This window comes from Dermacentor albipictus, chromosome 3 (assembly GCF_038994185.2).
Source record: "Dermacentor albipictus isolate Rhodes 1998 colony chromosome 3, USDA_Dalb.pri_finalv2, whole genome shotgun sequence".
Classification (NCBI taxonomy): Eukaryota; Metazoa; Arthropoda; class Arachnida; order Ixodida; family Ixodidae; genus Dermacentor; species Dermacentor albipictus.
This window is the reverse complement of record NC_091823.1, coordinates 51,456,138-51,468,247: the sequence shown is the minus strand read 5'-3', so window position 1 is coordinate 51,468,247 and position 12,110 is coordinate 51,456,138. Positions and strand designations below refer to the sequence as shown.

At 43.2% G+C, this 12,110-nt stretch overlaps 1 protein-coding gene across 4 annotated transcripts in view; it reads right to left on the bottom strand.

The window, feature by feature from the left end:
• HERC2 (E3 ubiquitin-protein ligase HERC2) overlaps positions 1–12,110 on the bottom strand; it is a 157,611-nt gene that overhangs the window by 66,213 nt on the left and 79,288 nt on the right. For 3 of the 4 annotated variants that reach the window (XM_065446812.1, XM_065446814.1, XM_065446813.1), the window contains exons 32-38: positions 9,812–9,980; positions 8,922–9,097; positions 5,456–5,645; positions 3,484–3,666; positions 2,908–3,152; positions 1,303–1,453; positions 1,016–1,218 (exon numbers count right to left, since the gene is read on the bottom strand). In XM_065446812.1, the coding sequence (XP_065302884.1) occupies positions 1,016–1,218; positions 1,303–1,453; positions 2,908–3,152; positions 3,484–3,666; positions 5,456–5,645; positions 8,922–9,097; positions 9,812–9,980 (1,317 nt within the window). The remainder of the gene's footprint in view (positions 1–1,015; positions 1,219–1,302; positions 1,454–2,907; positions 3,153–3,483; positions 3,667–5,455; positions 5,646–8,921; positions 9,098–9,811; positions 9,981–12,110) is intronic. The other variant, XM_065446815.1, reaches the window with a different exon arrangement.

Sequence of the window (12,110 nt, the reverse complement as noted above, 5' to 3'; positions counted from 1 at the left end):
TAATACTTCTCACGTTATTTCTGTACAGCCAAGAGTACAAATTGACGAATTTTGAATTACAAAACACACCCAGAATAAGGCTCTGTCTAAACAAAGCGAATTAGAGGCACTTAAATGCCCAGCCTAGCATACTGCAGCTACACTGTCATCGGGCAATTCCATATGACATACTGCATATCTTACGGCAAACAGAGCATATAAGCACCCCAGGTTTTGGAAATTGGCCTTGCTGGCATACTGGCTTAAAAAAATGAATCTGGCTTAATAATTTGTAAAACTTGCCATTTCCAGTAAAAGCATTGCCCAGTGCCATGTGGATTTGCCTGCAATGGTATTGTGCAGAGGGTTGCTTACCTTTTTCACGACTGTGCACAACATGACATCACCAGCCTTTAGCTCGGAAAGTCAAAACCCTAACATTACAAATAACTAAAAAACAACTACTGCACTTTTGCATGTACAATTTGTTCCTACACATAACCATCACCCCAATTTCACTTTCCTAAGAAAGAAAACAAAATTACACGGATGACTCGCCTGTTGAAGTGTTGAAATCTTAATTTAAAAAATCCTGGAACTGCTGTTTCCACAAAGCGACACCCAAGAAACAATATATACACACATATGTATTCACAATCATGAAGCCCGATCAAGTTTCACAGAGAAGCACATTCATGAGAAAGTTTCGCCTCTAGGAGTGGCTGCAAGGCAACAACGAGCACATTGCTGTGAAGCCACACCTAAAAAACAAAATTCCAGTCTCACCACCCTCCCAGTTTTGTGTTAGATTTCTCTTATCATTGGCACAAACTGCACATGTAAAAATAAGGTAATGCTACAAGCTATCACATCACTTAAGCTCCCATAAACGTGCAAGTCTTTTTTTTTTTTTTGCCACTATCTGAGCACATGCATTGCATCTGTTTGACACAATCTTTGTCAGTCGCATTTGCTGCCCTCAGAATAATGCAGATTACTTGCACAGCATGCACCACCTGTAAGCACATGGACATACCTCGGCAGCAGTAGGTGTACTGGTGCTTTCAGTAAAAATGTTCTTCAAGTCCAGCTGCAGGTGCTTGTTGATTGGCTCATTCCAGGTTGACACAGCATGCAGCTCGCGGAGAAGCGAGATGCACTCTTCGGCAACTGTGCTTGTATGAGAAGCTGTGAGAAGAACCCGGGCACGGGCACTCTTCTTGCCCTTCCACGAGAGATCTAGAAAATGATGACAAACACATGCAAATGAGCAAAATTAGAGAAACATTTAAACAATTAACGGTCACTGTAGCATGCACTAACCTGTAGCATGTAATGTTGGGTCGTAACTGCAGGAAACCAGGACTTTGCCAAGAAGGGCAAACAATGCTTGCACAAAGGAAAACCTCAACTTGCTATAGTCATCAGACGTCCAAGAGAGAAGCAGCGTTCTTAGAACCCGAAGAGCTTGAATCTAGAACATGAAATATTGTAACACTGTTATAATCACGTATGCAAAGGCCTTCTGTATTAGTGTGGAAACTTTGGACACTAATAGAGAAAGAGCAAAAGACAGGTCAGAAAGGAGTGGACTGCACAGGTATTGCAAGTACTGTTGTTCTTCATCTAGCAAATGCACTTATGTCTATTGTACTCTGCCATTTTACCAAAGCTCTTCCAAGTGAAATTGAATTCCTTGCCTCAAACATTCGACACTGTTTGGATGTCTAGGCACTCATGAAAAAAAAAAAGACAAGCACAAATATATTAATTAAACCCTCCGTTTCCTATTAAATTCAAAGCTGTAGACACAGCAAATAGTCACACATTTTCAAAATTTAATCATTTTAGAAGCCCACTACTGCAACTCATTGTTAAGTGTACCAACTATTTTTCAAGATTTCAGCGAATCTTGAGAAGGTTGAGCCGTACGAAATAAAGGCTGTTCATTACATCAGCCATTGTACTATATATGAAATGCTGCGGTTTTAGACTCGACAGGGTGAGTTTTGGCAGTGTGGGGAAGCATGGATAGCATAAGTGTTTATACAGTCACCGAGCGATTTTTCGAACATGCTTGATCATATGGCCACCTTTATGGTGCCAGAAATTGCCCCATATACATAAAATACAAGGACGACCAAAATTTCAAGTGTGCCCTTCGATAATTCAAAGTTCGTCTGCATGACCATGTGCTAATTCAGCCACAGAGACAAGCAGAAGGAGCTATGTTTTCGTTTCAGTATACTGCTGGTGCATCCGTTAAACTGAATATAGCCTGGTTGATCCAAAAGTCGATGACTGTGCACAGGACAAGCCAAGCCAAGTCAACTGTTAAGGTGTAAAGATTACATCTTCGGTTCGTACAATTTGTTGTGCACATCCGGTGCTTATTCCTTTACGAGTTAAATAGCAACATGCTCTCGGTTGACTTCGTTGTCTGCTGTTATCGATTTTCGTCGGTTGTGATCATCAGACAGCTTCATATTGTGCCAACTCCACCCTCGTTATCGTTATCAGGGCCAGTGAGAGTGGCGATAAGGCAGGGGAAGTGTCAGACACTGAGGGTTTCAAATAAATCTGCAATCATTCGGCTGTTGGAATGATGTCAAAATCTGTTGCCAAATTATCGAGATTTGGTACATGAATTGACCATACTTTTGTCTATCTGTAGGGACAGCACTGTTGAAGTATACACTGACCAGGTCACACACAAGCATATGCCTGTACAGCAATGCGTTGACAAGCTCTTTTGGTCGCTTGCAGAATAAAGACATTTATTTTATGAAGAATACATTATTTCGAACTTCTAACTACTAAGACTTTTATATCGAACACCCCCAAGTCCAAATTCCCAGTCAGCGATTGTACATATGAATAAACAAATAAACGAAAAACATCAATCAATCAATCCTCCTGCTGCAGTACCTGTGTAGGTAGCACCGATGGGGTGGCAAGTGGGAGTTCACTGGGAGGCCTACTACAGGGTCCAGAAGCCACGTTCAGAAGTAGAGTGACCCATGGTGGGGAGCTGAGAGCCTGGCAAAGGGCTGGGGTGGCGCACACACCACGCAAGAAACCTAGGGTGGCCCACTCATGGTGCTGTTCCACAAGCATCCATTGGGGCGCACTTGAAACCACCACTGAAGAGGACGACAATGAGTGAACCACACCTATAAAAGAAGGCACTGATCTGTGTCCATCCCTTATTAGCATGCCAAGCAGAACCCAGCAGTGTGACAGTGCGTTAAATGAAGCACAAAAAGGATGAGCAACTTCAACTCTTTATGCAAATGACGCTGCATAATTTGCATTCTCGACATAACAAACAGGGTTGCACGACACTCTAAAAGCTTGAGTTCAGAGACTTCAGACTTTTTCCAGAAACCGCACTACTAGATTTACAACTGTGGACATTAATGGGTTAACTACAGTAAATTTTACAATGCTTCTCACACTTCCAATTTTTAATTACCAAAGTTGGCTAGTAGCCGGGACACCTACCATGACTGCCGCGCTGACCTGAGGCAATAATGGATCTGAGGAGTCCAGACATGACTGCAATGGCTTTGGGGTGAACAGAGCTGGAGTGGAGGCCCAGCGACACACACAAAGCTCGAAGAAGTGTGTAGCAGCCCTGCTGGAGCAGCACCGATGGGTGCTGTGCGGCTGGTACTGTGGTTGTGGCTGGAAGAATGGCAATGATGGGACTCGGGCAACAAGATAGGCCAACGCTGCAACTTGATAAGTGGCAGTAAAGAACCCCAATATTCTATGTATGGCTAAAGCAAATGCTCCAGAAAAGAAAACATTAAAAACACCCATTAAGTACATGCCCATTAAGCGCATACCTCTATGAGTTAACAGCCACAAAAAAAATTTGCCCCCCCCCCCCCCCCCCACCTCTCCATTGCAAGACTACCAGCAACTAAATAAGATCAGATTCTTTCACCACTTATGCCCATTAGGGCATCAAATAAATTCAATCATTACATTGAACGGACTAAACACTAACCAAAACTCGTTGTGGGACTTTGGTGCAAACTAAAATATGGAGCTTTAGACTGATGGAGTACAGCACAACATAGGCAGTTCAACAAAGGATTCTACTCTTAAATAGGCATGTAACCACTACAGCGGTAGCCCTTGATGCATGGTGGCCTGTAGAAGTCCTTTTACATTTGTACATGCTGCCATTCAGCAAGTGCCGCCACAGTTCAGCTTCCTGGTGTTTTGTGGTCTCTTTGCGAGAGACAAAATGCCACCAATTTGTTCTGCCATGAACGAATTTCAGCAGTGCCAGAGGAACTGCACACTCGCGAAAAAGTATTCTTTCGTTTTCTAATATAAATGGCTTCGATAGAAAAGAGGTCAAGAATAAAGTGTAGTCCGAAAAGGTGTTACAATAATGCACATCAGTTACTATAAAAATTATTCAACAGTTCTAAAGGCATAAGCCACACGATGATTACTTGAAATGAAGGAGTGGCACTCATTCTAGCTTCTCTCTTATGCCAGCATGCAAACACCACTGAACACAATGCTGTTTCCAGCATAAGACAACATATATATGTACATGGTGTCCCAGCTAACTTTAGCCAGAGTTTAAAAAATATGCGGATGCACTCTGAGGCGACACAACCAAATGCATGTTGCTGACTATTGTACGGAGTAAGTCACAAAATCTTTTGTATTCTGCTTAATTGCAAAATTAACCAAAATTATATTTACCAACTTCGAAGGCAACGAAGTTGGTTTTGTGTGCCAGCAAGACAAACATGCAGCAGATTTTGGCGATGAACACATCCGATAGCTTACCTGCAATAGTCATTGGCCGCAGTGGCATATTTTGCAGAGCAAAGGCAAGTTTTATAAACGGGCAATATTCTCTAGTGATCAGTTTCGATGATCCTATCACTTTCACGAGGTACCACTTACGGCCCCAGATGCATTAAAGTAGACAGCTGATAGTATTCCTGGCAGTGTGTGATGATAGCCACAGCGCCAGAAATGCCGTCAGCTGAAATTGCATGGTACACTTATCAGGAGTGAAAATGCGATGTAATGGCAAAAGCCTGTGCCGCTGCTGATGCGAGGGCACCTACACGAACAAAATGGCACGGTGAAGTAGCATGGCATGTCTGCACAGCAGCAAGATGTCCACGATACTGAAGATGCAAGCGGTGGGTTCTGCTGTCCGTAATGCGCAGAGGGCAACAATCATGTGGTGGTGTTGCAGGGAACCAAGCTTCGCGTAACGTGATTGAACTCTCCACTCTCATTGGTGGAAGTGCACACGGCGTCACAAGGCGAGAAGTTCTTGTAGCTAGAGTAGCGACCGCTTTTACTCGGCCAGACATATGACGATGACCATCGTGACAATGACACACCAAATCGCAGAGTGATTTGCAGGAAAGATCTGATTTAAAAAGAAATTGACAAAACACTAAACACCCACTTTCAGCAAAAAACGTACCATCCTCATCTTCTGAATCTGAACTTGATTCTACTTCAGGCTGCGGAGGAAGTTCAGCCAACTTGAGATCATATTTTCCTTCCTTGCCCATGCGATAAGAATTGGTGGAGCCATTGTCCCACTGCACTCGAATCCAGCCATCTTCACCAAGTTCACCAATCACACGGCCTTCTCCAGGAGGAGGCCCATCCTAAGGGGGGGTAAAAAAAAAGAAAGAAATGTGCATCAGCAAACTTCTGTGAATGTTACAGCACGCATTGCACCACACATGATTTGCATATAAATTAGTGTGTGAATACCAAATATTTGATTTCGAATCAAAACAAGAAAAAAAGTCGAATACCGAATCGAATATCAAACATCAGAAAATTTTTCATAAAATTTAATGGTTACAAATATTGGGAAAGAAAATACGGTGCTGCAATTGCTCTGAAGTTTCCTAGCAATTCATGACAAGAATGCAGCAAGCTATCAGTAACATAGGTACACAGATATAAGATATACAATACGGTCTAATCTTTAATATTACAGAGAACACCACATTAGCATGCCAGCAATGTTACAGCTCAGTTCTAGCTCTAGTACATAAAGGTCTGAAAAATATTTTTAACAGCGCTTTCCTAGGCCGAGCCAAAGGGCATGCCAAGGGTAGGAGCGAGGCCCCGCCGGGATGGAAGCGGACCAATTAGAATGCGTGCTGGGAGAGGGAGGAGGAGAGAAGTATAGGAGCAGGTGTTTTGCTGGCATGCGCCCTTTTGCCCCATGGATTCCACACAGCGCAAGCGGCAGCGGCAGCGGGAGCTCGCACGAGAGTGGCAGCGCCAACGTCACGCAAATCCCAAGCTTCGAGAGTGAGAAGCGCAAGCAAAGCACCAGCGGAAGGCGGCCGCTAAGGCCGAGGACCGAGAACGAGAAGTGCAAGCAAAGCGCCAGTGGAGGCAAGCCAGCCGCCACTTTGAAGAGAAGGCTACCAAAGCCGATGGTAAAGAGCAGGCACTGTCCGTGCCATTTGTCTGGCATGATTTGCAACCTGTTGAAGAACCTGAAATCTGGAGGGTAACCACAAGTTTGTGATGCTCGCTACCCTACCGCTGGCCGATGTGGTAACGGGCCGCAAGCCATCACAGAATGCTTGCTGCTAATATGTTCGTACGGGTGGCTAACCAGTGATCAGTCCCGAAATCACGCTGGCAGGTTAGATTGGTTGCTGTGGAAGTAGTGTCATGTTCATTGCCATGTATCCTAAACGATTTGTGTGCTTATCAGCAGCTAATCCGCCCAACCTGCACACATGCTTTCCCACTTCACGAACTATACATTGCTTTCGATACTGTTCCTTCTGTCCGTGTAGCATTATAATTTCGATCGGTCTGGTTGACATGGACGAACATTGTACCGACAATGGTGGCCCCGGTCGACATTGCATGTGTGATCCCCACACCACGCCTACGTTGGGCGTGAGCGTTCACAATGACAAAGTCCGCTACCGTGCCAGCTGGCGTGGCCCGTCTGCAGCACCCTCAGAGCTCCTTGTGTGCCGAAAAGGAAGTAAACATTTGCTTGGGTGGCATCAAGTACGAGGCGCCCCGCAGTACACACGACATATGGCACTGCATGACTCGCTATACTGAATATATTGAACATTGAAAAATCAAATAGCAGACACTCGATTCGTGGATCAAATTATTCACGTGTTTGTTATTCAATTCAGTGATACTGAATATTTGCACACCCCTAATGTAAATTCATTCAAATAATTGTCGTAGCAAAAAAAAGTCCCAACAATTGATAAATAAAAAAGAAGTTCTATTGATGACAAAGCCTTTTCACAAATGCATGGTTTATTAAAAATTTTGCTCGTCCTTTACGTGGAACAATGAGTACTCTGCTACATGTCCTTCCTTCCTTTTCTTTCAATTATCGTCTCATATTTTTTAGAAGACTTCATTTTTCTTTTTCCATCTCACAAGTTAGGCAAGGGAGGCTCAATGCCATTGCTTTTGTGGAATGATCGAGCAGAGTTCCATAACCTTTACTATAATGTCACATTCAGCCAAACAAGCTGGTGTGCTTACAGAACCGCTCAGCAAAATGTTAGTGGAAGAAGCGTGTGGACTTCTGTAAATTGAAACTGAAGGCTAAGTCTAGTGGCCGCAGTCTTAACAACATAAGCGGCTGATCTTATTATGCAATCATATTTTAGAACACTCCTGCACAAACAGAATAGCCGAGGAGACCAGTAAGAAAATGTATAGTTGTATGTTTAAAACTCAAACAAAGCAATTTTGATTTAACCATATTCAGTTCAGTGTAAATCATTACAAAATTTCTGGGCCGGTTATATTATGCCTGATTATTACAGAATGGCAATAACAAGATGAATAAATATATGTGCATCTAAAACAACACACAAATGTGCAGATGCTTGTCACCATCATCATCATTGTCATCAGCCTGTTTAATGTCCACTGCAGAACGAAGGCCTCTCCTTGCGATCTCCAATTACTCCTGTCCTGTGCCAACCGATTCCAACTAGTGCCCACAAATTTCTTAATTTCATTGCTCCACCTAGTTTTCTGCTGTCCTCGGCTGCGTTTCCCTTCTCTTGGTACCCATTCTGTAACTATAATGGTCTAACGGTTATCTAACCGGTATCTTAGATGGATCATGGGTCGAAAAACCCGTTGTCAGGCGTTATGGGCACCAAAATTGCCTGTCCCAAAAAATGGCACCAAAACCCACAAACATTGGTGATAGTCAAGCCCACGGACTTTGGTGTTGATGAAGGCAAATATAATTAAGATAGGGTTCATTAGGGCACTCGAACCCACAACTTTTGGTGGAAGCTGGACCCTAGACCATTGATGTTAATTAGGGCAGTGTTAATTAAAGCACAATTATTAAGGTAGATATAATTTAGGCACTCAGGCACCAAAATTCAATTGCACCAAAATTCAATTGCACCAAAGCTTATGGGAATCGAACCTACGGCCATTAGTGATGGTCGAACCCACGACCTTTGGTGTTAAGCTAATTAAAGAACAATGAACATATAGTTAATTAAGGCACTCAAACACACAAACTTTGGTGGGAGTCAAACCCACAGCCATTGGTGTTAATTAGGGCAAAGTTAATCAATGCAGTTAATTAAGATACAGTTAATTAAGCCATTGGAACCCAGAACCTTTTGTGTTAGTCAAACCCATGGCCTTTGGTGTTAATTATGGCAAAGTTAATTAAGGCACAGTAAAACAAGATAGAGTTAAGGCACTTGAACCCACAACCTCTGGTAGGAGAACACAAGTAATACGAAGTAACAATGCATTCAAATGAGAATGTCAAGTAATTTAATGAATGCCTCATGATCAGGCAGCCTTTCATCTTCATTCGCTTTAGCATACGCTAAAGTGACTGTCAACTTTTTTTTTTCCTCCTAATCTCATGCATATCTCCTATCTTGCTTTACCTGGTCTCCCCATTTCCAGTCGATGCCACGAACCACCCTGGTGCCAATTTTCATCATGGCAGCTAGTTCCAGGCCACTCGGAGCTGGCACAGGAGGCTGAGGCTTTCGTATAGTGTCTTCCAAGACGGCACAGAGGCTCACATTCTTCTCGTGAGGTGTACGTGTTGGCCTGGGGCCTGCAAAGTGTGTGGCATGTGTTGACAATACTGCTTGTCGGTAAGATGCCATTTCACTCGACGCAATTATTTACAAAGCCTGTGGGAGCTTATATACCATATTTACCTAAATATTTTCATAATATTACCAAGGATATAATGAGGTGGGCAACTTTGCGAAGCCTACATTTACTCTACAAAAAATCTAGCAAAGGCACAGTTAAACAGAAAATGCTTTAAGGTAATTTACAGTGGCTGGATTGAGGGAGCAGCCTGAATCTTCAAGAGAGTGCTTGCATCTTGCTCAGATTTTGCATATAGCACCACGTGTATGTGGCACATTGTTGTATGCGCACTAAAGTGATTCTGTTTCTGAAATATGCCAGAAGAAAACCAAATGCTCTGTAATGCACGTAGCAATAAATCTCAGTGGACCTTATCATATGCAGCTGGCAAAAATGACACAACACACTAAAGCTTACAGATCCATCCATGCTTCCACGATAAAGTAAGAGAGAGCGATCTGCTGTTGAATCTGTTGATTCGAAACGACCAATAGAAGATATCAACTCACTATGCATCAACACCTGAAAAACATTACACAGTCGAGAAAACCATATCTGCTCCATGTCGACAAGTGGAATTCACCTTTAGAGATTAAGATGGTGATAACAAATTGTCAAAGCCATCTCATCACGAAGCACAAAAAGCAATAAAAGGAGGGACGACCCTCACCCAATGCACGAAGCAGGGTCTGCAGATGTGCCAACACTCCAGAGCCCAGTAGCAGGCTGAGACTTCGGCTTTCATGCTCTCCCGACAGGAGACCGATAGCCGACAGCAGGAACCGAGAAGGTGCTGAGAGCGTACCACTGCAGCCTGAGCAGGCGCTTTCCATGCTCGCCTGTTGGGCACACAAGCATGGAAACCCATATCTCAGCAACCTATGTATCTCTGCCTTAATTGTATTTTATAATCCAAATACAGCAGACAGCCCTAGAAGTGACACTAAGGGCAGAAAACACACAGTCAAGCTAATGTGGTATTGTGGCCAAAGATAGCTGAAGTGTGTGGGAGCACTCGACTCTCTCGCATCCCCTAAGGGCCTAATGCGGTCGTCACCTTATGGCTCTTGTTTCCTGGCATCCGAAGCCCCCGCATCCGGGTTCCCTGAAGTAAGTTACAGTGACATCACAGTACCTGAGATAGCATTAGTGTTCCGATGCTAGTGCCACCTGAAGGCAGGAATACTCGGGCGCAAGAGCAACCACCTAGCCTCCTCCTCTTCGGCTGGAGACAGTATGTGCAGACTGACTGCACTCTTGTCAATAACTGTGGGACTAACCCATGGATAGCTACCTGATTGCTCGAATGCGCTTCCGTTCGCGAGACCACACCCACGACAGACTTAAGCATTGGTATTGTATGAGGGTGAATCTTATTTGCTTGATATTCTTGCGTGGCAAATCAAACCCCCTTGATTTCTCAGCATGATCCATTTCTTGTGTAGTTCGGCGAGCTGGCATTCCTTTATAAAGTGCAATAAATGCCCTTCATGTGTTTACACTGCACTGTGCCGACTGCGTCCTTTATTCCTAGAGATTTCGAGTTCTCAAGCGTCACTTTTTCATACTTAACAGCACACAAATTAAGACCCAAAAAAGATGAGAATACAAGGGAAACAAGTACTCTTTTAATGAGAACAGAGCTATTCTATGAAAATGATGTAAACATGGGATAACACTGTTGTCGAGGGTTTGATGGAATTATGTCTGGTCAGGAAACATGTTAGACAGAATAAAATGTAGTCACCGACTATGTAAAAAAATTCAAAAATGATGTTTGGGAACTCCTACAGATTCTTTGTTCACAGGAACAAGGAACCACATTGACACTACCTCTCACATCAGTCATTAAACACTATTAAAATGATGGCAAGCACAGGTATTGCACAGACACCTTGCCATTTTGTGTACCAACTTGTGTGTCAGCCTCCGTGTTGCAAGCTTTTTATTTGTCACTTGAAAGGAATGAATTTTCGCCTTAATTTCAGTAAGAAAGGTGCAAGTTCTAAGATTCTGCAGGCCCTTCATGCCACCATCTCAAGAAACCCTAGTGACAGTACCATCTCTAGTGAGCGCTTGCATAAACACTGATGACAAGGGTCTGTGCACAGGCACTCACCAGCTCACAGCTCTACAGTACCTACTGTATATGTTGCACGTAATGTTTATGAGGACGAATGATATTGTGTGCATGAGTATAACATAGAAAGAGCTTCAGCATTTTAGCAATGGGTTATGGCTTTTCTGTTGAAAAGATCATTTACATCTGGAATTAAACTGCAGAATAACCAACTATAAAAGCCACAATAATTCTTGTACTCAATGCTGGGAAAAAACAATGCAGCGGAAACCAAAATTGTATTGTATTGTATTGGGTTTTATGGCGCATAAGCAACTCAGGCTATCATGCACCAAACACATGGTATAACTTATTTCAAAAATTGGCTATCCTCAGCGAAAGTCCTTGTTCGGACAAGGACTCTGAGGATCCCAACAAATCAAATGGAGACCTCAGCACTAGCACCAAATTTTCCTGTAGGTAATAAATGCTTTAGGAACTCATTCTCTTCCACTGAACTGGTTCAAATGAACTCCAATGAATAAAAAAAATAGAATGAGAGAAGTAAAACTAATTTAGGCGAGTTGGTTCATATAGTTTACGCTCGTTACAACGGATCCGCGTACAACAGACTTTCAGATATAACGGAGCATATTTCTGCCTTAGTTTGTTCTACCTATTTTATTAATGCAATGCAGTTTGCTTTTAATGGACCGCACTACAACGGACTATCGACTACAGCGGAAGAAATTGGTGGCAATTTTTGTCAAAACCAGTGTATAAAACAAGACTTTTGCCCTGTTCACACGGGCTGACAACTGACTTGCAAGGGTCAGCCGACAATCGCGGTTCAATATAGCGTGCGTGATGGAGGAAGTCAGGGCGGAAACATGCCGTCTTCTGTCTCGCG